This window comes from Halichoerus grypus, chromosome 6 (assembly GCF_964656455.1).
Source record: "Halichoerus grypus chromosome 6, mHalGry1.hap1.1, whole genome shotgun sequence".
NCBI classification, from domain to species: domain Eukaryota; kingdom Metazoa; phylum Chordata; class Mammalia; order Carnivora; family Phocidae; genus Halichoerus; species Halichoerus grypus.
In genome coordinates this window covers 6025126-6052019 of record NC_135717.1, presented here as the reverse complement: position 1 = coordinate 6052019, position 26894 = coordinate 6025126, and the positions used below count along the sequence as shown (strand labels likewise).

General features: G+C 46.8%; 1 protein-coding gene and 1 long non-coding RNA gene across 6 annotated transcripts in view; one reads left to right on the top strand and one right to left on the bottom strand.

Moving 5' to 3' along the window:
• Positions 1-26894, top strand: part of KPNA7 (karyopherin subunit alpha 7) — a 53899-nt gene that overhangs the window by 2681 nt on the left and 24324 nt on the right. For all 4 annotated transcript variants that reach the window (XR_013448680.1, XR_013448679.1, XM_078074346.1 and 1 more), the window contains exons 2-9: positions 13248-13336; positions 14314-14442; positions 18303-18385; positions 18847-19115; positions 20725-20807; positions 22730-22993; positions 24439-24672; positions 26367-26549. Coding sequence is in view for 2 of the 4 variants with exons in the window: in XM_078074346.1 (XP_077930472.1) it covers positions 13271-13336; positions 14314-14442; positions 18303-18385; positions 18847-19115; positions 20725-20807; positions 22730-22993; positions 24439-24672; positions 26367-26549 (1311 nt within the window). In the remaining 2 variants the exon portion in view is untranslated. The remainder of the gene's footprint in view (positions 1-13247; positions 13337-14313; positions 14443-18302; positions 18386-18846; positions 19116-20724; positions 20808-22729; positions 22994-24438; positions 24673-26366; positions 26550-26894) is intronic.
• LOC144382208 (uncharacterized) overlaps positions 25636-26894 on the bottom strand; it is a 27928-nt gene continuing 26669 nt past the window's right edge. For both annotated transcript variants that reach the window (XR_013448682.1, XR_013448681.1), the window contains 2 exons: positions 26492-26669; positions 25636-25816 (listed from right to left, as the gene is read on the bottom strand). This is a non-coding gene — a long non-coding RNA (uncharacterized LOC144382208). The remainder of the gene's footprint in view (positions 25817-26491; positions 26670-26894) is intronic.

The following is a 26894-nucleotide window of genomic DNA, read 5'->3' as shown; positions in this document are numbered from 1 at the left end:
GGCACCCTTTTATATTGAATTTTAAGAGTTGTTCATATGTCCTAGATACAAAACCACTGTTGGATATGTATTTTGTAAATATTTTCTCTTAGTCTGTGGCTTGTCTTGAAAATGCTTTTAAGCAGGAATATGCTGCCTACCTGTTAAGGGTCTCCCCAAATGACACAGAATGGAGACCCCAAGAAATTCCACCTCCATCTACAGATGCTTATCTCCTAGGGTGCTTCCATGGAGCACGTTGGGCTCCTCTCTGCAAGGTCAAGAGTTGGAGCTGGGAGTTCTGATAAATTGGTTTGGGGCTGGAGGTGGGAGGCGAGGGAACAGAATTGGAATGTATTTAATATGCCTCCATGTTCCTCAGCCGGTTTCTGCAGGTGTCTGCAGGGTTATGTCCTTAGCAGCCTGATCCCTGCCCCCGAGGGGGGCATCTCATTGCCACCTCTCTGTCCCAGCTCCACATTCCACGCAGTTTGAGTGTGTGGGTTATTGTTAGGCTGGTGGCGCAGGGTCCGCCCAGACCCACAGCCCTAGGGTAGTTCAGGCTCCAGACCCTCTGATCTGGAAAAGCCACTGAGACAAGCCTGAGGCTTCTGGCACCTACTTCCAGCCTTGGGCCCAGAGCTGCCCCTGACCAGGCACTGCCCAGCCCCAGGCTCCTGCCTCAGCCCCTTGGATGACCTCTTTAGAAGCCCAAGGGTCATCCTTCCTACTTCCCTCCCCCCTTTCTCAGGCAGCTCTGAGCTGGCTTTCCACAAAATGTTGGAAACAACTTAAATGTCCATCTATAGGGGATTAGTTAATAAAATGAATATAAATAATAACAAATAATATAAATAATATAAATGTAAAGTTAAATAAAGTACGATGAATATTTTTTGAACCGACAACGTAAATTCATATTCACTGGCATTCAACAAAGCCCACTGCATAATGTTGGGTTGTTTTTTTTTTTTAAAGAAAGTTTATGGAATAGCTTGAAGCCATTTTTGCAAAATGGCACCTGTATGAACAGATGTGCCAAGAGCTTGTCTGAAAGGATGCTCAGCCAGATGATCACACCCATTAGCTCTGGGTGGTAGAATTTCAGGTGATTTTTTATTAAACCTTCTTTAAAGATTTTATTTATTTATTTGAAAACGAGAGAGAGAGAGAGAGAGAACACAAGTGGGGGGTGGGCAGAGGGAGAGGGAGAAACAGACTCCCCGCTGAGCAGGGAGCCTGATGCAGGGCTCAATCCCAGGACCCTGGAATCATGACCTGAGCCGAAGGCAGACGCTTAACCAACTGAGCCACCTAGGCGTCCCAAGTTAAACCTTCTTTAAACATTATCAGTGTTGCCTGAAGTTTTTTCAATGAGGACTGTTTTTAGGATCTGGAATTATTTTTTAGGGGGAAAAAAAAGGAAACAAACATCAATCAATGTGTCTCAAGAGGCTCCCTTCATTTCTGTGCCCCAGGGTGGTGGTTGCAGGGTCCTTCCTGATAAGGTCCAGAAGCTACATTCTCAGCTGTTGTTTGCCATCTTGGAGGAAAGGGGATCAGTGTCTTCCCAGGAGGGCTGCAGGAAGAAGCCTTGGCAGGTGGAGGAAAGTTCACAGTGCGCTCCTTGAAGACCAAACATGGACACAGAGCCTGAGGCCCAGAAATAGCCTCTTGCCCCAGAGACCCTTGGAATCCTGTAGGGTCATCTCAGGGAAGGGTGAGCCCCAGCAGGCCACTGCTGGAATCTTCCTCGCAGGCTCTGAAATGAGAGGGCTTAAGACAGGCTCTTCTGAACACAGTGCTCTGCCGCTGGGACAGAAAGAACCTAGGACCTGGACAAGGAGTTCTCCAAAGTCAGCTCAGCTTGAAAAGTCTCTGATTCCAAGTCAGCTGGAGATTTCCTCATTCATGGTGAATTTTATGGGATCCCAGAAATATGGTGGTCAAGGCTGCTGGAGATAAATTTCTCCAGCTGTGTTTCTTTCTTTTTCATACTGCGCTTAGACTTATATCTCGATTTGATTTTATTTGGCACTGAAGTACCATTTTTATTTTATTATTTCAAAAATATCTAAAAATCTTTCCAACTTTTCATCTTCCTGGCATCATGCCTTTTTGCCAAGAAGTATTTATTCTTATTTTTCCAAAGGAGAGAGTCTCTTTATTTTCTGTGAGTCTCCCAAGGTTGAATAAAGCCCAGTGTCTGAAAAACCCAGGTGGACTCAAACCCCAACTCAGCTGGGTAATCTCTCATCCATCCATCCATCCATCATCCATCTGTCATCCATCATCCACTCATTCATCTATCCATCATCCATCCATCCAACATCCATCCATCATTATCCATTCATCCATCCATCCATCATCCATCCATCCACCACCCATCCATCATCCACTCATCATCCACTCATTCATCCAAACATTACCCATCCATCATCCACCCATCATCCACTCATTCATCCATCCATCTGTCCATCATCCATTTATCCATCTGTCATCCATCATCCACTCATCCATCTTGCATCATCCATCCATCATTCCTCCATAATCCATCATCCATCCACCCATCATCCATCATCCATCACTCCTCCATCTATCTATCCATTCACGCATCCATCTGTCCATTCAGCAGGTCCTCCCTCTGGAGTCAGGGACTGGGTTGGAGTGAACCTTTGCCTTATTTTCCTGCACTCTCTGAGGAGAACATTTCTCCATGGAGCCATTACAGGGAGTGAGAGCATTGTGCTAGACACAAAGTGCTGTCTTTGAATACCTAACTCACTTCCTTATCTGGGATTATAATAATATCCATCTCACCAAGTTGTTACAAGGTGAGGTGCGAATGGCAGAGAGAAAGACCTTGTGTGATTATTAGAGCCCGGGTGCTCAAGTGCTGACAGGTGAGTTCTAAGTTCCTTGGTGGTAGGGACCCTGTCTGATTCACTCCTGCACCTTGCAGAACCAGCAGAGTGGGTGCCCAGTCCCTGGTCCCTACAGAGCCTTGTCCACGGCCCAGCTCCTGGGTCACATAGCATCAGATGAAAGCCACACAGGACCCAGGGCTCTGGGTGTGATCTGTGCCTCTGATATTCAGAGGCCCCAGAGAGGAGAAACGTCTGTAGACTGCCCCCACACTCCTGGAAAAGAAAATGCTTAGGGTAATCAGGCAGATGAGGAGACTTGGGAGCAGTGGGGCTGGGTCAGGCCATTAAACAGAACATGCTTTTAGGAAATAACTACAGTACTGAGGAATTCAGGTTCTGATTTTATCAGAGAGCCCTCAGACCTGATGAATAATCAGTCTTTGGTTTTCTTTTGCTGTCTTCCCACCCTGCCTTTTCCTTTCCTTAATATCCCCTTTTCTCATCTCCTACTTCTGGGCCAAATAGCATCTACCAAGACTCTAAAATTAGCTCCTTAAGGGTCATCATCCTGGGAAGTTAAAGTCTCCCTAGACCCCAGGGACTCTCTGACACATTTGTGTGTGCACGCACACACACTCACACACAAGCTCTCACATGCAGAGGCCAAGTATCTTGACGGCTGCATTTGTCAGGAGCCAGTGGATTCCCAGAGACTGACCTCAATCACGGAACTTTTCCTAAACCCCCCCAAGGAATTGTTACATCAGCTTTCTAATTCTGGGGTTCTTTTTCTTAAACTCCTTTTATATCATAATATGATGAATAGACATCGATAAATAATCAGTGATGGACCAAGTTGGGAGGGTTGTGAGAGCAGTTGGCCAGGAATATGGGGAACAAGGTGGTGCATTGACTGTAGAGGATTTGAAACAAGAATGAAAACTGACTAGAAATCAGCCTGCTTTTATTACCACCCTGCGCTGGCCATTATAAGCAAAGTCAATGATAAGTACTCCTCCCTGCCTGGGAGGACGTCTGCCCTGCACCCTGCACTTGGGATGTCACCGTAAACAATATTAACTACAACAACATAAAAAAACGTGTTCCTGTTTCAAAGAAAGAAGTCAGAAGGAAGGACATCCTGACACCTGCTGCAACATAGATGGGCCTTGAGGACTTTACGCTCAGTGGCATTAAGCCAGTCACAAAATGACAGGCATTGTATGATGCCACTTACATGAGGTCCTTAGAGGAGTCGAACTCGCAGAGACCCAAAGTAGAAGGTTGGGTGTCCAGGGCTGGGAGAGGGGCTTGTGGAATTAGTGTCTGATGGGGACAGACTTTCAGTTTGGGAAGTGGAAAAGGTTCTGGAGATGGATGGTGGCGACAGCTGCCCAGCAGTGTGAATGTACTTCATGCACTGAACTGTGTACTCAAAAGTGGTTAAAATGGTCAGTTTTATGTTATGTGTATGTTACCACCATAAAAGACAGAAGGGAGGAAGGGAGGAAGGGAGTCAGCACCATCCCAGCACAGGTCCGAGCACCGAGGCAAAGATGGGGCACACAGACCTGGCCTTCCCCTATCATGTAAGCTCGGGCAAGTCATGTCAATGTCAGCAGCCTCAGTTTCCCGCTCTGTGAAACAGGATTGGTAATTCCTACTACATCAGAGGAGTCAAGGCAGGTTAAACAAACCAGGGAAATAAACCCATCCTGGTAATTCATTCTTGAAAATTTAATATAAGAGTTTGTTGGACGGGTGTTCTAAGACAGTGTCGCCAGACCAGTGGGCAAATGGCCTGCCACGGTCAGCAGAACAGAGGTGGGGAGGGCCGAGGAGCAGGGCTCAGCAGAGGGTGGGGCTGATGAAGGAGGCGGGGAGTGGGAGGCCGGTGTGGGGGCTCCTTGCGGTCAGATGGGGTGGCTGATACTCATGATTGGGGCTTAGGCATAGGGGAGGATGAAGTGACTTCCATCTGAGGACTCAGGTTCCATCCAAAGCACTTTTCCTCCCACTTCTCTGAGTCCTTTGTGTAGTACCTGTGGGCCCTGCTGTGTGCACTGATTAGGTTTATTCAAAGAACACTGGCTCAGCTCGATGCTTGGCTTGGGAAGGTTACTGAGCATGCCCCATGTGCACCCTGGGTACATTCTGGGTGATGGGGGAGGGACATCTATAACACAGTGGGGGTAGAGGGGAGAGCCTGGCTTTGGGGCCGGTGTGCCCACTTATGCATTCAAAAAATATAATGAGCAATGACTCTTTCTGGCATTGGGGATAAAGCAGCGAGTAAAACAGATAACACCCCTACCCTCAGAGCTTACCAAGTTCCGTGGGGGTTGGTGGCAAAGCAGGAGATGGAAAACAAGCCAGCAAGTAACTGTTCTGCATTTCAAATATTAACAAGTGCTGCTAGGGAGTCGGACAGGAATTTGAGGTTTGATTTTAGACAGGGTGATCAGGAATGGTCTCCAAAAACTAAGACCTGAAGGGAGTGAGGGAGGCATAGGGAACAGCGGGTGCAAGGGCCCTGAGGCCAGCACGGGCCTGATGAATTTGAGGGGCAGAGAGGAGACTGGGGGGGCTGGAGCGGGACCGTGGTGGGAGTGAGGCCAAAAGGAACAACATGGGGGGCAAGGAAGTGCACAGAGGGCCTCAGACACGATTGTAGGTATGTTGGGGAGCACTGAAGTGTTTGAGGGGCAAAGTGGTATAACCAGAGCTCCATCTTCAAAGGATCCCTCTAGCTGTGTGTGTGCGGAAAAGCCTGAGGGGGAAGGGACACAGCCAAAGCAGGGATAGGGATGATGAGGGGAGGGGGACTCAGGTGCAGGGGCACTGGTGGGTGGTCTCAAATGCCTTGTGCAGAGCAGGGGGCCTGGGCCAGTCCCTCTGGTAGCCTTGGGTCCCACAAGTTCAGGCCTCCTGTATGTCATCCTGAATGCCCTCTCTTTTGACACCACACCAGCCACCTCGGTTTGAAACTACACACCAGCTTCTGTGGTCTCTGTCATTGTTACCCACCACCATGTCCAGTGGGTCACCGAGTCCTGCCCAGCGCTGAACCGACTGGCCTTTGCTGCATCCCCACCTTGGTGTCCTCCAGGCATCTGGGTGTGAGGGTCCAACCCTGAAGCTCCATGCTTTACTCACTCAGAGCCCAGCTTCTCCCCATCCCTCCCCTCCAGGAACCAGGCTGTCTTGGGGTGCGACCCTCCTCTCTCCTCTCCCACTGCCACCACCACCGACCACCCCCACCCCCTGTCTGCCCCTCCTCCCTCTGGCCCTGCCCTGGAAAGAATCTGCCTCTCACCTCCCCAAGGCTAGCCTAGACATTCTAAAGTGACACAGTAAGAAGGGCGGTGGATATCGTGAGGAGGAATCATGGTATTTTGGTTTTAGTTTTTCGTCTTTATGTGTGAGAGATTCATTCTGAATATTTATGGATGAAGTAATATAATTCTATTTCCTTTAAAACCCACAACGAATAGGGATGCCTGGGTGGCTCAGTCGGTTAAGTGGGTGACTTCGCTCAGGTCATGATCCCAGGGTCCTGGGATGGAGCCCCACATCAGGCTCCCTGCTCAGCGGTGAGTCTGCTTCTCCCTCACCCTCTGCCCCTCCCCCTGCCTCTGCCTTTCCCCCCTGCTCCTGCACACACTCTCTCTCAAATAAATAAATAAAATCTTAAAATACACACACACACCCCCCAACAAATACTAATAAATTCAAAGTTTAAAAGGTGGTGGAAGAAGAATTAAGATGGTGTTGGTAATTATGGAACCTGGGTGACCGGTACTTGAGGATTTGTTTGCATTGTTCCCTCAACTTTTATAGATTTGGAACTTTCCATAATAAAAAAGCAAATACAATGCAAATAGAGACTTTGGGGTGGGGTCTCTCCTGTTCTCTGGACCAACTCCAAACACTTTCAGAGTGAGTAACAGGTGGGGTGCAACTCACTGACACTGTGCAGAATTCCAGGCTCATGACGATAAAAAGCGCCAGACTTGTAGTTAGGTTTTATCATTGGTTTCCAATCCCCTACAGACAGTGCAACCCCTCAGTGCCTGGACCAGGGTGGACAGCTCCCACTGCCCCCTCCCCTGTATATCAGGTCACCTTTGCTCATCACCTGACACTGTCATCCCTCTGACAATCTCTTTTTTTAGGATTTTATTTATCTATTTGATAGAGCACAAGCAGGGGGAGCATGACAGGGAGAAGCTGGTTCCCCACTGAGCAAGGAGCCCAATGTGGGACTCGATCCTAAGACCCAGAGATCATAACCTGAGCCGAAGGCAGATGCTTAACCAACTGAGCCACCTAGGTGCCCAACCCTCTGGCAATCCTGAATGACCTTTGTTCCCAGGAGAACCATGGCCATTTTTCTCACTTCAGTGCCTTTCCCTATGCTGTTCCTTCAGCCTGGAGCATTTTTTCTCACAGTTTTTCACCTGCTAATTTCTGCTTTTCCTGAGGACTCGGTTCTGACATCACCTCCTCCCGGAAGCCCTCCCTGACCTCCCTTGCCTTGTGTTGTCCCAATTGTGGTCCTGCTCCCACTCATCATATTCACTGTTGCATGTCAGGGCCTGGCACACAGTGAGGGCTCGGTAAATATTTGGATTTTTTTTTTAAAAGATTTTATTTTAAAATAATCTCTACATCTAATGTGGAGCTCAAACCTGCAAGCCTGAGATCAAGAGTCACATGCTCCACTGACTGAGCCAGCCACGCACCCCAAAATTTCTAGAAGCATATGCCCTTTAACATTTTTTTAAAACTAGGCTCCATACCCAATGTAGGACTTGGACTCACAACCCTGAGATCAAGAGTTGGATGCTCGGCCGCCTGAGCCACCAAGGCATCCCAGTTGAATAACACGTGAAATTTTGTTCCAATTTCCAATTTGATACGAAGCCAACCCATTCTCACCAGCACCCAATCTCCCTGCCTCCTGCCTTGGGAATAAACACTTGCTAACTGTTCCACGGCAGCATCAACCCTAATACTCCAGTTTTAGGAGGAGGCCAATCTAGCCAGATCCCAGAAACCTTAAACTCCCAGCGTGCAAACCCCTTCCCGGAGGGAGGCTGCAACTGCAGAGGCTGAAGGTCCATGGCAGCTCTGAGGCTGTCTCTGCCTCATCCGGACATGAGAAGCACCTGGAGATCAGGGCCTCCCCTAGACCAACTCAATCAGCCTCAGGGCTGGGGCCCAGGTGGCCGGCTGCTCAGAGCTCCCCAGGTGCTTCCAATGTGCACCCAGAGCTAAGATCCACTGACTTCGGTCAGAGACCAACCCTGGGGGGAGGGGTCAAATGCCCAAAACACCTGCTGCCTTCTGAGGGCATTTAAGGCCGGCCAGGGGGCTGGAGGCTGTGGCTGTCTTCCAGGTGAGTGGTGAGAGGGTGGGTGCCGGGAGCTCCCAATGTGGCCGTGCCCTCCCGGATTCCTCTGTCTGGGTATTGACGAGACACCTAGCTCTTGCCTGGGGATTGGGTGAGGCTGCTGCAGTCTTGGCAACACCCCCCCCCCCCCGCCTCCCCCCTGGCAAAAGCCAGTGGCCTGCTCAGAGGGACGGCTTCCAGGAGGCCCAGGCTGCGTCTCTCCTTGTTGAACTCAGTCTTGGTTTAACGAAATTGCGCGAAGTGGCACTTGGCTTATTTTCTGGGTGGGTAAGGAGGATGTGGCAATTGCTGCGTGTCTGTTTACTCGGCAGAGCCCAGATGAGGGCTGGCAGGGTATGGGGAGCCTGACCATACAGCAGCCTATAAATCTGTGTGTCTGCGCCTTTACCTGTCTTTCCTCTCCCTGAAATATCCCCCGGGACATGTTCACCTGTGGGAATCATCCCCGGCTGATTCTACCCCCTCCCAGAGCATTCCCAAGCCCTGAGGTAGGATCCCTGGGAAGAGGGCCTGGGGTCCTGCGTCCTTTCTTGCTGTGACCTCTGCCTCCCCTCTGGGCCAATGTGAGCCTTGGAGGGACGCCTGACTGTGTGTCTCCCTCCATCAAACTTCGGGTCTGGACATGTCTTGTCCATGTTGGTAAAGCCCCGTGAATACCAAGGTGGGGTCCCTGCCCTCATGGCACCCCCGCCCCCCAGGCCTGCACACTCCCATGACTGTTGCTTCATCCCTGTACTCGTGCCTGCTTGCTGACCCGTCACTGGGGCTAAGGTCAGTGGGTCTTCCCAGGGAATGACCCTCACTCCAACCCCACGTGTAGTTTTAGCTTAAATCCCACTTGGTTTGAAGAAGTGGCCGTTAGTGCTGTAGATCTGAGCATTCTTTTTTTTTTTTTTTTTTTAAGATTTTATTTATTTGACAGAGAGACACAGCAAGAAAGGGAACACAAGCAGGGGGAGAGGGAGAGGGAGAAGCAGGCTTCCCGCTGAGCAGGGAGCCCGACGTGGGGCTCGATCCCAGGACCCTGGGATCATTACCTGAGCCGAAAGGCAGATGCTTAATGACTGAGCCACCTAGGTACCCCAGATCTGAGCATTCTGACATCAAAAGATGTCCCTAGTTGGGGCACCTGGCTAGCTCAGTGGGTAGAGCATGTGACTCTGATCTCGTGATCGTGAGTTTGAGCCCCATATTGGGCGTAGAGATTACTTAAATAAATCTTAAAAAAAAAAAAAAATCCACAGTACAGGCAAGTGGAGAAATGTGTGGCCAAACCGTGTCTATGAAACACCTCTTCCAGAATTAGCCCCCCAGGGTGGGTGTGAGTTTTTAAAGGCTAACTTGGAGGAGGGTAGGTTATGGGAGTTAATGCTCAATACATTTCTGAGGTATTAAAATTTCTGAGGTATTAAATTGTCTATACCATGAGTGTTAATGTAAAATCAGAGAAATGCGCCTTTCTAGAAGCCAACTCTTGGATGATCTCGATCTTAATTTAAAATAGTTCTCAGTTCTTGAAAGATGCTAACACTCAAAGCTTGGCTAGATCTAGAAAAAGTATTTTAAAAATGGCCTGTAATGCTCCAACCAGAGAAAGTGACTCAGTGCCATGAACAAGACTTAGGAGTCCCTAGTTTCTCTTCAGTCAAAAAGAATGAAAGGTCAAGAGCCGCTTGGGAGCCTGGAAGACCATGAGCATGGCCAGGGACCCTTGGTGGGGCCTCTGCCACCTGACTCTCCCAGGGTAGAGTCTCCTAGTGTGCGGGGAGCTGCAGAGCTGCCTGAGCCGGGGGTGTGTGTAAATAAAGCCCCTAAGTTGGTGCTTTTTGCCCAAATAACCAGTTTGGCTTTCTTTGGATCTCAGACTCTGGGAACTGATGACGAAAGGTTCTGACTTTGATCTTGTACCTAACTCAAAGCCTCCAGCTTGGCTCTTGATGCCACTGGTGAAGGGTGGAGGGTGGTGGTTCTCCTGGATGCTGCAGACAGCAGTGTGAGGGAAGGAAGCACACTCTGAGCTGTGACTAGAGAAACCTGTGAAAGCCAGAAGAATTCGTTCTGCAGACTGTCCCCAAATGAATGGTTTGGCTACATCTGTGACTTTCAAACTGTTCCTTCAAGATGCCCCCTGGGGGGGTGGTTGGGGAGAGGAGGAGGACACTGTTCCCTCTGAAGTTGAGCTTTCTCTGCTTGTGCCATACTGGCCTTCCCCTTGATATTTGAAGGAAGGTAGTGCTCATCTGAACTTCTGGACCTACTTCCAAGGTTCCTTAATGGCCATTCGTTCTGGGCTGTGGCTGAAAGATGAATGGTTCTCATGGAATAGCCCTGGAACCAGGCACTGTCTTGGGTCTCGCCAGAAACCAAAGCATTTCATCCCCTTGTACCAAACTGGCCTCGTTCTGAGGCACATTCAGAGGGTCTCGTGGACCGAGCTGGTCGGGCCGCGAACAGTGAGTGAGACAGCAGTGAAGTGGCAATGCGTTAGCGGAGTATTTCAGAAGTGGCCTCCCTTGCCGGAGACCTGTGTTTTCCTATTTCCAACATCTCCTCCATGTGTTAAGTGCCACCCATGGGGGTGACTGGTTTTCCTCATCAGAACTACTTACAGACTGTTGGCTGCAAAGCTTAGTGATCCAAAGCATGGACGCAGGAGTCAGATCTAGGCTGAAGTCCTGTTGCTGATGCCTGACGGCTGTGGGCACTCTGAGCTTCCGAGGGAAGTGACCTCTGAGATGGTTTCCCCATCTGTAAAATGGGGCTATCTCTACCTTACTATTTTTTTTTTTTAAAGATTTTATTTATTTGGAGAGCGCATGCCTGAGAGTGTGTGCAAGTGGGGGGAGGGAGAGAATCCTAAGCAGACTCCCCACTGAGCACGAAGCCCAAAGCAGGGCTTGATATCATGACCTCAATATCATGACCTGAGCTGAAATCAAGAGTCAGATGCTTAACCGACTGAACCACCCAGGCGCCCCATCTCTACCTTACTATTAACGTTGCTTCATTTAATCCCAAGTGTGCAACATTCCTGGCATGTGATAAATGTGTTTTGCCCCTTACTCCCTGAACCGGGCCCTTAATACTACTCTACTCCAGATTTAGAAAATGCCATGAGCCTTATCTCTTGGAGATGTAGGGTATAGCTCCTCACTCCAAACTAAATCTCCGTTTCCAGCTGATAACTCTCTTGACCCTGGTTATTATAGCAACTAGAAAACTTTTTTGAGCTGGTGTTTTAAAGGATGTCCTGGGGACAGCTGGCTGGCTTACTCAGTAGAGCGTGTGACCCTTGATCTCAGGGTTGTGAGTTCAAGCCTGATGTTGGGTGCGGTGCGGAGCCTACTTAAAATTAAAAAAAAAAAATTTAAAGGGGTGTTCTGATTTACTTTTTGGTCCCCAGAAGCAACTCTTCTTCCTTATAGAGCAGATTTTGAGGTTACTTAAAGGTAGATGAAAGTATAGGACATGGTTACTCTCTGTCCTGAGCTGCTTATGCCTCTGCTCTGAGGCTCAGCCTATTGGCTCTATCCAGCTGTGGGTGGCTGGTGGCACTTTGCTTAGGGACTTGTGCCCGGCCCGGTAGCTGCTGTTACCACCAGGGCCTTGGACACTATCCTTCTTTTGTTCTGACTCAAATTCCCTTCTTTTTCCTTGTCCCTTGCTGGTTCTTTGTTCTTTTGGGCCCTAGTAGGGAACATCACCAAGATTGAGTTCTTGTTCGGTCATCTCACAGAGTTCATCTCTCTTCTCAAGACCTCAGTCTTGGCTCTCTGCTTCTGGAATTCTCCTACTTGTCTACACTGTCCCATCCAAATTGATGTGTCTAAATTAGTCTTTCCTCCCGAAATTAATCCCAGCTGTTCTACATTCAAAAATACAGTCAATAGACTCTGGTCATCTTTATCCAGTTTTCTTTTCTCTGCAGTGTAGTTTGGCTCATCCTGTGTACTTGGAAACAGACGGATACTCATTGCACCCTTGTAAGAAATGTCATTCCCCGCTGCCTTGTAGAAAGTTAAAATGTGGCCTGATTTGAATAACATCCTCTAATTAGGGACCAGCTCCCTTTGTGACCTATTACCTACCATCCTCATCCAACAAATACTTGAGTACCTACTTACTCTACGTCATGCATCGTGAAAGGGCTGAGGAATTGTACGTAAGACACACATGACCCCATTGTCACTGGGGCAAGGGGAAGGAAGATGCACAAACAAGATTTTAGGTCGTGGTAAAAGCTCTGGAGAATATAAAAACCGACTGGGATGATACTTAGATTCTTAGATGGAAATTCAAAGTGTTGCTCTTGGTGAAGCAGGCTGGGGCCAGCTCACACAGGGTGGGCATCATAGAGAGTCTGAGTTTTCTTCTGAACTCAGCAGGCAGCCACTAGAGAGTTTTGAAGCAGAGAAAATTATCTTTAAGAGATCACGTGGCCTCTGTGTGGAGAACAGATTGGAATACAGCAATGGTAGAAGCGTGGAGAACAGGTGGAAGGCAGTTGCCATAGAGTAGCTGGAAGATGATGGTGGCGTGGTCCGGGGTCAAGGTAATCAACCAAAGAATTAGAAGGAGCGTATCATGCTTGAGACCATCATGACCCGAGGGTTGGTGGACTGGGTGTGGGAGAAGAGGCCATCTTCCTGTCCTGGTTGGGCGCCACCATCCTGCGCATACGCTCTATACAGAACTCCTAGGATACAGCCACATGAGAGGGTTCTGGGCTTTCCTTCCAACCTACCCTAGCCATTAAAGGCCCAGTTCAAGTGGAACTGACTCCAAGAGGTATCCCTCCCTCCTGCAGCCCAGGGCTAGCCTCTGGTTCCCATGGTGCTCGTTCCCTGTTGAGCCAGCGTGGTAATACCTATGGAAGCTGCTCTCCCATCCACTGTGAGCCCTTCCAGGGCTTAGAGCAAGGATGGCTGTGGCATAGGAACCTGCACACTGGGCACTGACTCTCTTGACAACTGTCTTACCGGCAGGTGGTTTACTGCTTCCAGTCAATATGCCGACTTTAGATGCTCCCGAAGAGAGGCTGAGAAAATTTAAGTACCGAGGCAAAGATGCGTCTGTGAGTACCCAGCCACCACTTCACTCTATGGAGGAGCAGTGTAGTGAAAATCTCATGGTTGAAATGCATCAAAAATGGGGTGGAGCAGGGGTGGCTGGGTGGTGCAGTTGGTTTAGCATCCAACTCTTGATTTCGGCTCAGGACGTGATCTCAGGGTGGTGAGATTGAGCCCTGGTGGCTCCACACTGAGGGTGGGGCCTGCTTAAGATTCTCTCTCTCCCTACCCTTCTGCCCTTCCCCTGCTCACGTGCATGCATGCTCACGCACATGAGCACTCCTTGTCTAAAAAAAAAAAAATGGAGTGGAGGATCAGAAGGTGGGGATGACAAAGCAAATATAGCAAAATAGAGATCTAATCTAAAGAATAGATCATTTCCCCCAGGATTCTCGATGCTACTAAAGTCTATGAGTTTCTTCTGATCCAAGAAAAAAAGGGTATATTTTGTTTTGTTTTTAATTTTAATCTCCCTCAGTCTGGCATCCAAGTAAGACTCCTGGGACGGGATCAAGGCTTGAATGACCTGTAGACTGATCCCTAATGGTGGAAATTGTCAGGGTCATGTGGAACATGTCTTCATGGACTTCATAGTCCCCAGCCGTGCCTGGATCCCCAAAGTTGGGAAGCCCTGGCCTGCTCTTCAGGGACCAATCAGCACTGAGGAAGATGGGCTCAGACTCGGGGCAATGGGATGCTTTGCTCAGCTGGCTCTGCAGCTGAGAGACTCCTGGCCTGCCAAGACTGTAGATAGGCTTCCTTCACTTTGGGAAGAAGTTTGACTACTTTTGTGGATGTGGTATAGTAGGAGAAAGCAGAAGTAAACCATGCTGAGACTATTTGCTGTGTGATCTTAACTCTTCCAGCCTGTTGCATCTGTAAGAGTGAAATCCGACGCTTTGATGAGTGTTCTAAAAGCTAAATGTGGTGAAAACCTGACTTCCCTGCTCTAAGGGCTCCAATTCTTTCTTTTCCTCACTAGATGAGGCGGCAACAGCGGATGGCAGTCAGCCTGGAGCTCCGGAAGGCCAAGAAAGATGAGCAGGCCTTAAAGAGAAGAAATATCACCAATTTCTCCCCTGACCCAGCTTCTGGACAACTAACCAAAGGGGTACATTGGCAATGTGGTGTTCAGGACAGTTGTGTGTGTGAGAAACACGTCCTTAGCAAGTTTCTCTGGCTTGAAAATGTTTAATAGATTCAGAACTTGCAAGTTCTAATTGAGAGTCTTTGAGGAAAGGGGTGGAGAGATCATGGTTAGAGCTGAGCTGGTGGTTTCGGAAAGCTAAAGGGCATTAGGTTTGTGGCTGTGAGTTTGGGATCTGTTTTCTGAGCAGGGTGGGGTACACAAGATGCTGCTTCTAATGGAAATTCACTTGCCACCACTTGGCCAGAAACAGGAAATGAGGGGTTATGAATGTTCTCTCTCTGTTAGAAGCATCCAGTCACTCAAGATACAAAGTCTTGCCTGGGACCCGAATGCTGTCCTCTATCTTCCATTCCCCATCCACCCCAACTTCCCTCAGTGCAAGTTCTGGGTTGATTTGCAGGCCAACACTGTTTTTGCAAATCCTTTCTGGAATGACCTGTTGGGGGAGTTTCTCTTCTTTGACTCCAATAGACTTGTATCTACATGCCTTTTATGATCTGTCACCATCTATGTCCCACCTTAGCCATCCACGTGCATCATTGCACCCTGCTGGGATTAGGACTCTTATGGGGCAGAGATGAGTTCAATCTGGGCAAGTGGGCCTGATGACACAGTAGTGGTCCTCAAACAGAATAGCTGTGCACGTTCTCCAAGTTGCCTTGTGTGGTTTATTTTTTTTCTCAGTATAATGTTTTCAAGGTTTGTCCATGTTGTAACATGTGTTGGTACTTCATTCCTTTTATAGCTGATTAATACTTCATTGTATGGGGCACCTGGGTGGCTCAGTTGGTTAAGCGACTGCCTTCGGCTCAGGTCATGATCCTGGAATCCCAAGATCGAGTCTCGCACCGGGCTCCCTGCTCACTGGGGAGTCTGCTTCTCCCTCTGACCCTCTTCCTCTCGTGCTCTCTCTCTCTCTCAAATAAATAAATACTTCATTGTATGGATATACCACATTTTGTTTATCCATTCATGAGTTGGTGGACTTGTGTTTCCACTTTTTGGCTATTATGAATAATGCTGCTTTGTGCCCAAGTATTTGTGTGGACATATTTTCAATTCTCTTGAGCATACCTAGGAGTAGAATTGCTGGGTCCTATGATTATCCCATTTAACTCTTTGAGGAACTGCTTGTGGTAAACTGAATAGTGCCCCTCCCCCCCAAATATCTCCATCTCGCAACCCCCAGAGCCTGTAAATGTTACCTTGTATGACAAAGGGGACTTTGTAGGTGTGATTAAGTTAAGGATCTTGAGATGGGGAGATTATTCTGGATTAGCTGGATGGGTCCGGTGTAATCACATCGGTCCTTATAATAAGGATGAAGGACAAGTTAGAGCAGAAGGTGATAGGACCACAGAAGCAGAGATTAGCATGTTGTGCTTTGAAGATGGAGGGAGGGGATCACAAGCCAAGGAAGGCAGGTGGCCCCACTAGAAGCTGAAGAAGGGAAGAAGACAGATTCTTCCCTCAGAGCCTCCAGGAGGAGCCAGCCCTGCCTTTAGTCCAGTGAAGCTGATGATGAATTTCTGACCTCCAGATCTGTGAAAGAATGTGTTGTTTGAAGCCACTAAATTTGTGGTGATTTTTTACAGTAACAATAGGAAACAAATAGGTAGCCAAACTATTTCCCAAAGTAGCTGTACCATTGTACATTCTGACATTCTTGCCAACACTTGTCTGTTTTCGGATTGTAGCTATCTAGTGGGTACAAAGGGCCATATTGTTACAATTTTGACATGTTTTCCTAATGACTGATGATGATCATTTTTTGATGTGCTTATTGGCTATTTGTAGATCTTTTTGGAGAAATATCTCTTCAAACCCTTTGCTCATTTTTAAACTTGAGTAATTTGTCCTTCTATCATTGAGTTGTAAGAGTTCTTTATTCTGTCTGTTCTGGAGACTAGACCCTTACCAGATATGATTTGCAGATATTTCTTCTTATTCTGTGGATTGTCTTCTTACTTTCTTGGTAGAATCCTTGGAGCACAGAAGTTTTAAATTTTGAAACTGCTCAATTTGTCCACTTTTGTCTTTGGTTGCTTGTGATTTAGACATCATATTTAAGAATCCATTGACTGCTCCAAGGTCACAAAGATTTATGTCTGTTTCCTTCTAAGAGTTTTATGGTTTTAGCTCTTATGTCTAGACCTTTGATCCATTTTGAGTAAATTTTTGTAAATGGTGTGAGTAGGGGTCCAACTTCATTGTCCTGCATGTGGATACCTTGTTGTCCCAGCATCATAAGGCCATCCTCTCCCCTATTGAATAGCCTTAAAACCCTTGTCTAATAACAATTGATCGTAAATGTGAGAGTTTATTTGTGGACTCTGGATTCTCTTCCATTGATCAATATGTGTATCCTATGTCAGCACAACACAGACTTGATTGCTGTAGCTTTGTAGTAGGTTTTGAAATTGGGAAGTGTCTTCCAACTTAGTTCTTTTTTTTTTTTTCAAGATTATTTTGGCTATTTGGGATCTCTTGCATTTCCATATAAATTTTAGAACCAACTCGTCAGTTTCTTCTATAAAGAGAGCTCAGATTTTAATGGAGATTACACTGTATCTATAGATCAATTTATAAGAGTATTGCCATCTTGACAATGTTAAGTCTTCTAATTCATGATCATGGGAATTTTTTAAATTTATTAGATCCCCTCTAATTTTTTTTTATAGTTTCAGCATATAAGTCATGTACTTTTGTTAAATTTATTCCCAAGTATTTTATTCTTTTTGATGTCATTGAAAATAAAATTGTTTTCTTAATTTCAACTTTGGATTGTTTATTGCTAGTATATAGAAATACAAGTGATTTTCATATGTTAATCCTGAAGCCTAGCTGAGCCTCTATTTGTGTGTGTGGGGGGATTCCTTAGGATCTCCCATATACAAGTTCTTGAATTTTGCAAATAGCAATAATTTTCTTTTTCCAATCTGGATGACTTTTTTTTCTTCTTACCTAATTAGTCTGGCTAGAACTTCCAATACAATGTTGAATAAAAGCAACAAGAGTGGATGTCCTTATCTTGTTCCTGACCTTAGGGGGAAAACTTTCCATCTTTTACTGTTAAGTATGGTGCTAGCTGTGTGGGGTTTTATTAGATGGCTTTATCAGGTTGAGGAAGTTGGCTTTTATTTCCAGATTGCTGAATGTTTATTATCATGGAAGTGTGCCTGAATTTTGTCAAATGCTTATTCTGCATTTTCTGAGATGATTGTCTGCTTTTCCCCCTATATCCTATTAATATGACCTACTATGCTGATGTTCATATGTTGAACTGCCCTTGCCTTCCTGGATTAAATCCCAGTTGGTCATGATGTATAATCCTGTTCATATGTTGATGCATTTTGTTTCCTAGAATTCTTCTTCCTGAGATTAGGTGTTTTTCCTGAACAATCTCTTTTTGGCTCAAAGAAAACAAACTGTGACAAGCCTTTGGTCAATTTCTAGAGTTCAGAAGGTTGATCTACTTGTGTTGGTTTTCTTGTTTTTATGGAGGAGAGAATTTTTGGAGGTCCTTACTCTGCCATTTTTGCTGGTCATCACTAACATGTTCTTACTGCAGGGGATGAAAAGGTGGTGGGGATCCAAGTGATGATAGGAATTACCCCTTCCCCAGAGCATGGGGAGTGTCCCACAGATTCATGAGACCTATAAGACCACCAAGTATTCTTCTCTCCCCTAAGGTAGACCAATGTGCAGATTGGGACATATTGTCCAAGTCAGCCTGTTCTAATCAGATAGATGGCTGGACTAGATGACCTTCATGGTTCCTGTGGGCAGAGACTCTGACTTAAATGTGTCTCTCTTTGCAGGTCAGCCTCACCCTGCAAGAAATAATCAATGGCGTGAATGCCTCAGATCCAGACCTATGTTTCCAGGCCACCCAGGAAGCCAGGTACCACCAAACAGACTTCTGCGGTTTATAGGTTCCTAGCTAGAAATGAGCTCCGGTGGCCTATTTGGTTTTGTGGCAATGGCAAAATGCCCACACAATATAAGAAGAGGCAAGTCCATTCAAAAGCGAGACTAAATCATTCCTCTACATCATCCTTGAGGAGAACTTAAGATATGCAAGTGTTGTCAGAGATGAATTGCTTAATTTAAATTGGCCTCTATAGGAATCTCAACTCATAGATAATACCTAAAGGGAAAAATGTTGCTTTGTCATTGCAAAGTGCTATAGACTGGATTTTAGGATATTAAGTAGCTCTGGCCCAGATGTTAGTCTCATCTGATAGCTAGGAATGCCAAGAACACTTATAAGGAAGGTTCTTAATATCAGCTTCACATGACTTGTGTATATGTGCGCGTGTGTGTGTATATATCTATAATTTTTTTCCCTCTTTCATTGCAAAGGAAAATGCTGTCCCAGGAAAGGAACCCTCCTCTAAAACTGATTGTTGAAGCAGGGCTCATTCCCAGGCTGGTGGAGTTCCTGAAGTTGTCACCTCACCCCTGCTTGCAGTTCGAGGCAGCCTGGGCTCTGACCAACATTGCTTCTGGGACTTCAGAGCAGACTCAAGCCGTTGTGGAAGGTGGGGCCATCCCACCTTTGGTTGAGCTCCTGTCTTCCCCCCACATGACTGTGTGTGAACAGGCAGTGTGGGCTCTTGGGAATATAGCAGGTGAGACTCTCCCTTGGGGTGGCAGTGGGGGGGGGGCTGAAACCAGTGGGTCAGGTGTCTGGCATGCTATGCGAGTTCTTTGGGTAGATAAAGATTCAATATTCTCAGTATAAATATCTAGAAACGCTGGGAAGAGTACACCAGGCTTTTCCAAAATCCAGAGTCAATTTCAGAGGCCAACAATTAAAGTGGCGGCCAGATGATGCAGTGTGTCCCGAAGCTACAGGCTGCCTGGTGACATCTGTCAATACTGGGGTCCTGCAGCCTCAGGTCTTAATGGCTTTGGGAACAAAAGACAAGTCTGACTCGTGCAGTATTTAGGACAGACCCTTGCATCACCCAGGAGCCTGAAAGAATTCTACCTCCAGTGAAAGTCGCCAAGGGAACATACCAGAGAAGTGTGTGCTCAGTGTGGGGTAAAGGTCTCCCCTGTAAACGCAGTCCCAAAATGGCCTTGTGAATTTGGGGCTTGATGCTGTATTCCCTGCCTGGTCCAGGAAAGCATAAAGTGAGGAGTTACTGCTGCAGGGTTGGAAGCTCCAGGATTCCTGGCTGAATATAAATACGATGCTCTTGGGGGGATATGAACTCAATTGGGCCCCTCAGGATTTTGACAAATTAAGATCAGCCAAATATTAGCAGTTTCAAGTTCAGAGAATCAACAACCCACCATGACTGAGTCAGCAGAAACAAACAGTATGATTAGGCCTCCAAGGACTTCAGATACTGGGATTAGCAAACACAGAATATAAAATAAGTCTGCTTGTTAAATGCTTGCAGTAAAGGAAGCACCTATTATATAGACTTAGTCTCTCATTTTGCTTGGTTCAGTAAGGAACAGGCAAAATTGGGTGGTGTAAAGTAACCTATGCCTTGCCTTCATGGTTGAAGAATTATAAACGTAGACTTCTAAGGTCTCAAATCGATATTCTCGCCTGAGAAGCAGATAGCAGGTGGCTAGCATTGACTCATCTCCCAGGCTAGATTCTGAGTTGCATTTGGAAGTTTCCACCCCATGCCAGAGTCTCCTGGAAAGACCATTTGGCCTGCAATAGCCAAATTCATCTTCCTGAGAACTGTGTTGTGCAGTGTCACCAGCATTTAGAGTCTTGAGGGCACGTTCCGGGCCCATTGGCTAGCTCCTTTAGGTGTCCACAGATTGCTTATAATGGTCTCTGCTATGTGGTGTCTGCTTTTCATGTTTGACCTATCTACCCAACTGACATGATGGAGACCCAGGATCTAGTTCATGGCTATACTATGTACTTGTCCAGCCCAGGAATGTGTTTTGGCTTCTCACCCCTTGCACAGGGTTTTAAAAAATTAGTCACTTAGTCCAGGATTCTCTTTGCTCCCTGTTCGAATCTCACATTCTTTTTTTTTTTTTTTTTAATTTTTAAAGACTTTATTTATTTGAGAGAAAGAGAGCAAGCGAGAGAACATGAGTGGGGTGAAGGGCAGAGGGAGAAGCAGACTCCCTGCTGATCTCGGAGCCCGATGCGGGGCTTCATCCCAGGACTCTGGGATCATGACCTGAGCCGAAGGCAGACACTTAACTGACTGAGCCACCCAGGTGTCCCCCGAATGTCACATTCTTAACTATTTGTAGGTGATGGCCCAGAATTCAGAGACCTCGTTATCTCGAGCAATGCCATTCCACATCTGCTGGCCCTCGTTTCATCAACCATACCAGTAAGTATTTTTAAAGTAGAAGAACTAGCTAGGTAACAAGTTTCTGAAATTGGGGGAGTACTTTCAAGTTAATGCTAGGTCATACAGTTGCTGCCTTGCCCCTTAGGACAGCAATTATGAGCAAGGCCTAGGACTGAGTATTACATTGGGCAGAGATGGATCCTCATTTGGCCCCAAGGGCAATAGTGCTAGTTTTTCTTCAGGGGGCATTGGAAGAGGTCCATTAAAGTTTTTCTAAGCTTACAATCCTGCAAAAGTAGATGGGGCACAGACAGTTAATGGGTCACCAGTTCTGTTCCTAGGTACCAGGTCTAGGTTCGAAGCTTAGAGTCAAAGTTGATTGATGTGGCAACAACAGGGAACCCCCTTGGGAAAATGTTGGTTCTATATTTGCCCCAAACAAAAATGAAGGGACGGTAGCTTCAAAAAGCCCAGGGAATACCCATCCCTCAAGGTGGGAGAAAACCTGACATGGTGGGACCAGTAAGAGGCTGGCATGATTAAGGAGTTTGCAAGGAGAGAGCAGAGCGAGATGACAAGTAGAATGAAGGACTTAGACATCCACCTGCTGGCAGAGGCAAGCAGGAAGTGAAGTGATCTGATCTTTTGGGAAGACCCTTCTGGCTGCTTGTAAAGTGAGAGCAGAGCGAGCTGGGATGCTGCCATGCTGGACACGGGGGAGTGGAAGAAGCAAGAATGCCCTTGGTTTCAGGTTAGGTTGTTTAGATGACTGTCCTCCTAGAGAAATGGGGAAGATGGAGGGAAGAAGGAATCTGAGCGTTAGTTATACATGTTAAGTTGAAGCAAGTAAGAGGCACCATTGCAGCAACATCAGGTGGATGGATAATGCAGTCCAGATGATGGCGCGTGCATTCGTCATCCAGCTAGGCAGGATCAACTAGAGTAGGGGCCAGCTGCTTGCTTTTGTAAATAAAGTTTTATTGGAGCACAGCCATCACCATTTCTTTATACCCATGCTGTCTGTGGCTTTTGTAATGTTACAAGGGCAGAGAGGACTAGTTGCAACAGAGACCCTATGGCCCATAAAGCTGGACGTGTTTATTCTCTGGCCTTCTGCAGAAAAAGAGTGCCAACCCCTGACCTAGAGTAGAGCCTGGGACCAAGTCTCGAGGGCTCTGACAATCAGAACTCAGGCAGAGTCTGCCCAAAAGACTGAGAAGGAACAGCCCGTTTGGCAAGAGAAATGCAGGTTTGGTGTCATAGGTGCCAAGAAGAGCTGTTCCAAGGCGGGTACTAAAGACTGCCAAGGGGGGCAGGAACTTCAGGACTGAGAAGGCAGCTGTTGGATTTGGTGGCTTGGAAGAAGCCGATTTCATCACTCAATGCAAAGAAGTAGGGGCAGAAATCAGACTAGAAGGAGTGGAAGAACAAATGCGAAGCTGCAAGGTAGACAGTGAATAGAGATGCATCCTTGAGGGTGGACTCTGGAAAAATAGAAGCAGGATGATGGCTAGAGAGGTGGAGGGTCCCAGAGTGTGGGAGGGATCGGGGGGAGAGGTGATCGTGGGGATAGAATCTTCAAAGGCAAAAATGGGATCCAGATGCGGGGTAGGAGGACTGACCCTCCAACAAAGATCAGGAATGTGGTTACCACATGTTGGTAGGGTGACTGGCTGATGGGCAGACCAAGTAACTCCTGCTTGACATTTGTTTTGTCAATGAAAAATGAAATTGGTCATCAGCTGAGTCAAGGTGGGGGTGGATTTTTGAAGAATACAAGGAAACCTCCACCTAACATTTGGTCTCCCTAGTATGCATCACTATTGAGAACAGATTCTGCATGAAGCTCAAACGCTTTGCTTCATGCTGGTTAATAATATTGATCAGGGATGGCAAAGACACAAGCCATTGGCATTTTTCCTCCTTTGCACCCGTTGCTGGAAGCAGTCTCCTTGTTACAGATCACATTTCTGCGGAACATCACGTGGACCTTGTCCAACTTGTGCCGAAACAAGAACCCTTACCCTTCCGTGAAAGCCGTGAAGCAGATGTTGCCCGTCCTGTCCCACCTCCTGCAGCACCAAGACAGCGAGGTTCTCTCGGACACCTGCTGGGCCCTGTCCTACCTCACTGATGGCTCCAACGAGCGCATCGGCCAAGTGGTCAACACAGGGGTCCTGCCCAGGCTGGTCCAGCTCATGAGCAGCTCGGAGCTCAATGTCTTGGTAAACATCCCTGGTCCTGTCTGTCTCTGTCTGGGCCTTCAGACGAGAATGTGTGAGTCATACTTCCTTGAACAAGACCTCTCCCAGTCCCGGTCTTCCACAGTTGGGTCTCATACTTTATCTAGAACAAAGCTTGTCATCTACATTTCCCTGGTCTCTGCTACTCTCTAGCTAAAGACTTGAATCTATTTTGATCTGAAGTCCTAGTGGATGTTAAATAACTCACTTGTCTTAATCTGATAACTAGAAAAACTAGACAAGCACCAAATTAAAATAATCCCTCCACTCAGTAAACTATTCTTTTGTGGCCTTTCCTTCTAGGGGTCTGTGCATGTGGATGTTAACAAGTTGGCTAATACAGTGTGTGTGTGTGTGCACGTGCACATGTGTGTATAAACATAAAGCTTGTTGTAACATTTGAATTTCTTACTCAAGGATAAAAAAAATCCCTCTTATCCTCTCCCCAGTTTGTTATTAGACCACTTCAGCATAGGTAAAATAAAAAAAAAAAAAAACCTAACATCAAATACTTTGCTATGATATGAAACGTGTCCCTCACATAATACGCTTCTTGAAGATATGCCTTGAAACACGGGTGGCCCTTTTGATTTCTGTGGCTAATGTTGTATTTTTATGCAGCCTTAGTGATCATCTATGCCTAGATTAGCATAGTGTTCCTCAGACGTCAAGGTTAGTTTGGGGATAGTATTGGGGAGAGGGAGGGTACAAGAAGAATATAAGAAGCTGCTTGTCCTGGGGGGTCTAGGGCCCATTTGGAGTCGTCCTGCCAAGGCTGTGATGGGCCTACAGCACTGCTTCACCTCTCGCTTGAGTAGCAAATACCCAGCATAAAAGGCTAGGAAAACTCTAGAACTGTTGATGGTCTGTGTGGGGGTGGTCACTGCGGTGCAGAGAAACCAAAATAAATGCACAGTCAGCCCTCAGAGGATGCTTGTCTTGAGCCCAATTGCAGATCCATCCTGGGGACCTTCAGAGTTGAGAGGGAGTTTGTGAATACAACAACAACAAAAAATGCCGTTGGGCTCTCATTAGCTCCAATTAAATATACAATAGAAACTTGACACTAGTGCTAAATACAAATTCAGTAGAAGTTATTACATTATAAACCCTATAATCAATTTAGGGATATTCCCAGTGTAAGGATACAAAAAGGACAGCATTATTTCTTAATAAAGGCATCCCTGGACCTCTATCTTACGTGAGCCGGAACTATTGAGAGGCTAGCAAGTACCTTTAAACTATGCAAATGGCCATGGATGTGCTGAATTAATAGGGATCATGGATTTAATCGTTATTCACGGGTTTCCTGAGCGCCATCAACATAGCATGACGAATATGGGGGAATGCGCAGAGCTTGGTGATGGTCCCCTTCTGTTACCATAAGTTTGCAATGCTTGGTTACATGTATAGCCTTGCTCTTCCAGACCCCCTCCCTCCGCACCGTGGGGAACATCGTCACGGGAACGGATCACCAGACCCAGGTGGCCATCGACGCGGGCATGCTGAACGTGTTGCCCCAGCTCCTGATGCACCCCAAGTCCTCCATCCAGAAGGAAGCAGCTTGGGCCTTGAGCAACGTGGCTGCAGGGCCTCGCCAGCACATCCAGCGGCTGATAGCTTGCGGCATGCTGCCTCCTTTGGTGGCTCTGCTGAGAAACGTAAGTGGTGCGCTCCGTGTCCGTGACAAGAGGCTATTTTCCGATCGGCCCTGTGTTGAACTCCTTCAGTAATTCAGAGACTGGCTAAGAAGCAAATTAATTGAGATCACAACAGAGCTGTGAAACCGTGGTTTCCTCACTCGCCCTGGAAACAGGAAGAGGCATCCCGTTTGGGACAAACCATTAAAGATTTAGGAGACTTAACAGGCATTGTTCAGTGAAAAGGTGATCCCCCACAGCTCCAATATTCAGAAAAAATATTGAGCTGGTAAATACTGGCTTATCTTTAGTGTTAAAAGAATATGCCATCCACTCTACTTGCTAAAAGGGGGAGGGGTTTGTTTTGTTTTAGGAGGAAAAACAGATCAGGTTATGGTGATATTATACACTGAAGAAAGTGGCCTTTTCAGTGTAAAAATCACATCAATTAGAGTGGTAATATACACTGAAAATCCAGATGTAAAAGTGGAAATACAATAAAGCTTCCTTCTTCCTCCTGATTCCCACTTCCCTTGCCTGGGACAACTACTATCTGTCGGCATTTCTTTTTGTCACCTTTGAATGGATGAGCTCTGTTTAAATCATTTACATGTGACACAAGCCAGGAGTGGGGCAGTCTTCCTGGGGGCGGGGAGGCAAGTGGAGTAGGATGGGAAAAAGAAGCTGCTGGTGGGGTGCCTGCCCTCAGGTTAGATGGTGGGTTCCCAGGTGTGCCACCCAAATCAAGGTTCAACCCAATCCATCAGATGCTTCCTATCCTGTGTGTGTCCGTGAGTCTGTACATATTCTAAGCAGAACATCCAGTCATGAGTCAAGGAGTAATCTTATTTCAAGCTGCCTTTTGAACTACAACTGGCTTGGAGCCATATGTTGTTTTGGTTATCAGTATGTTTTTGTTTTTTTTAAGTTGAGGTCACAGTTCTTCCCCAGCCATAAAATGGGAATAATTCCTTCTGCCCGGGGATAGAAGGATCTACAATAAATGACTCCCATATCTCTGGGCGAAGTGTTTCTTATAAATGCAAGGGATACATTGAGTGAGGTTTCAGTGGCCTTCCTCCGTCACCTCCGGGCTGGCTCAGTCCCTGAGATCACTTCTGTGTGCTCAGCTTTGTAGCTGGGGAGCTTCTTGTCCATAGTTTTCCTGTAACAGAAAGACCAGAAATGTTGAACTAGGTCACTATAACCTAAAATTCCAAGCATAATGCCTATTTTTCCCATAACCTGACCTAAGGAAATGAGTCTACTTCAAACTTAAAACCTCCCTCTAAGGCCCCACGGAAGTCTGTCTGCCTACGTCTGGGCTTCTCAAAGATGCTGTCTTCTGCTCAAGAACTAGAGGCAGGATGCCAAGGTGTTCCATGTAAATTGCACAGACCATCCTGGCTGTCCCTAGCCTACCTAGAAATTGAACTAAGGGGTGCCCTGGGTGGCTCAGTCGTTGAGCGTCTGCCTTAGGCTCAGGTCATGGTCCCAGGGTCCTGGGATCGAGCCCCGCATAGGGCTCCCTACTCAGCGGGAAGCCTGCTTCTCCCTCTTCCCCTCCCCCTGCTTGTGTTCCTTCTCTACTGTGTCTCTCTCTGTCAAATTAATAAATAAATAAAATCTTAAAAAAAAAAAAGAAATTGAACTAAGCATCACTGTATTTAAGTTCCTCAGGATCTATAAAGAATGTAAATGTTCTCTTTCTGCAGGGAGAATTTAAAGTCCAGAAAGAGGCCATTTGGGCCGTGGCTAACTTCACAACTGGAAGCACCATAGACCAGTTGATCCAGCTTGTCCACTCTGGCGTCCTGGAGCCACTGGTGGATCTGCTTACCGTCCAAGACACCAAAATTGTTATCATCATCCTTGATGTACTCTCTTTTATCCTCCAGGTGAGCTGTTCTAAGCAGGTTGGTTTTTAAATAGCAGTCTCCGAATTTGAGGCATTAATTTGGTTCTTAAAACTCCCATGTGGATGCTCTTTCTACTCCTTCACCCCTCCTCCTGGTAGCCTATGGGTAACAAAAACAAGAGGACTTTCAAAGAAGGTCCCTCTTCATTGTTCAAATGAGTGACTGTGTGCCCAGCATTGTTTCAGATGCTCAGGATACAACAGAACAACGTCCTTGCTCTGATTGAACTTATGTATTAATGGAGAGGGAAACAGACACAACAGCTGAGAGTTTATCTGCTAAAAGGACTGTCACTGATGGCTCAGAGTGGGGAGAGCATGGTGA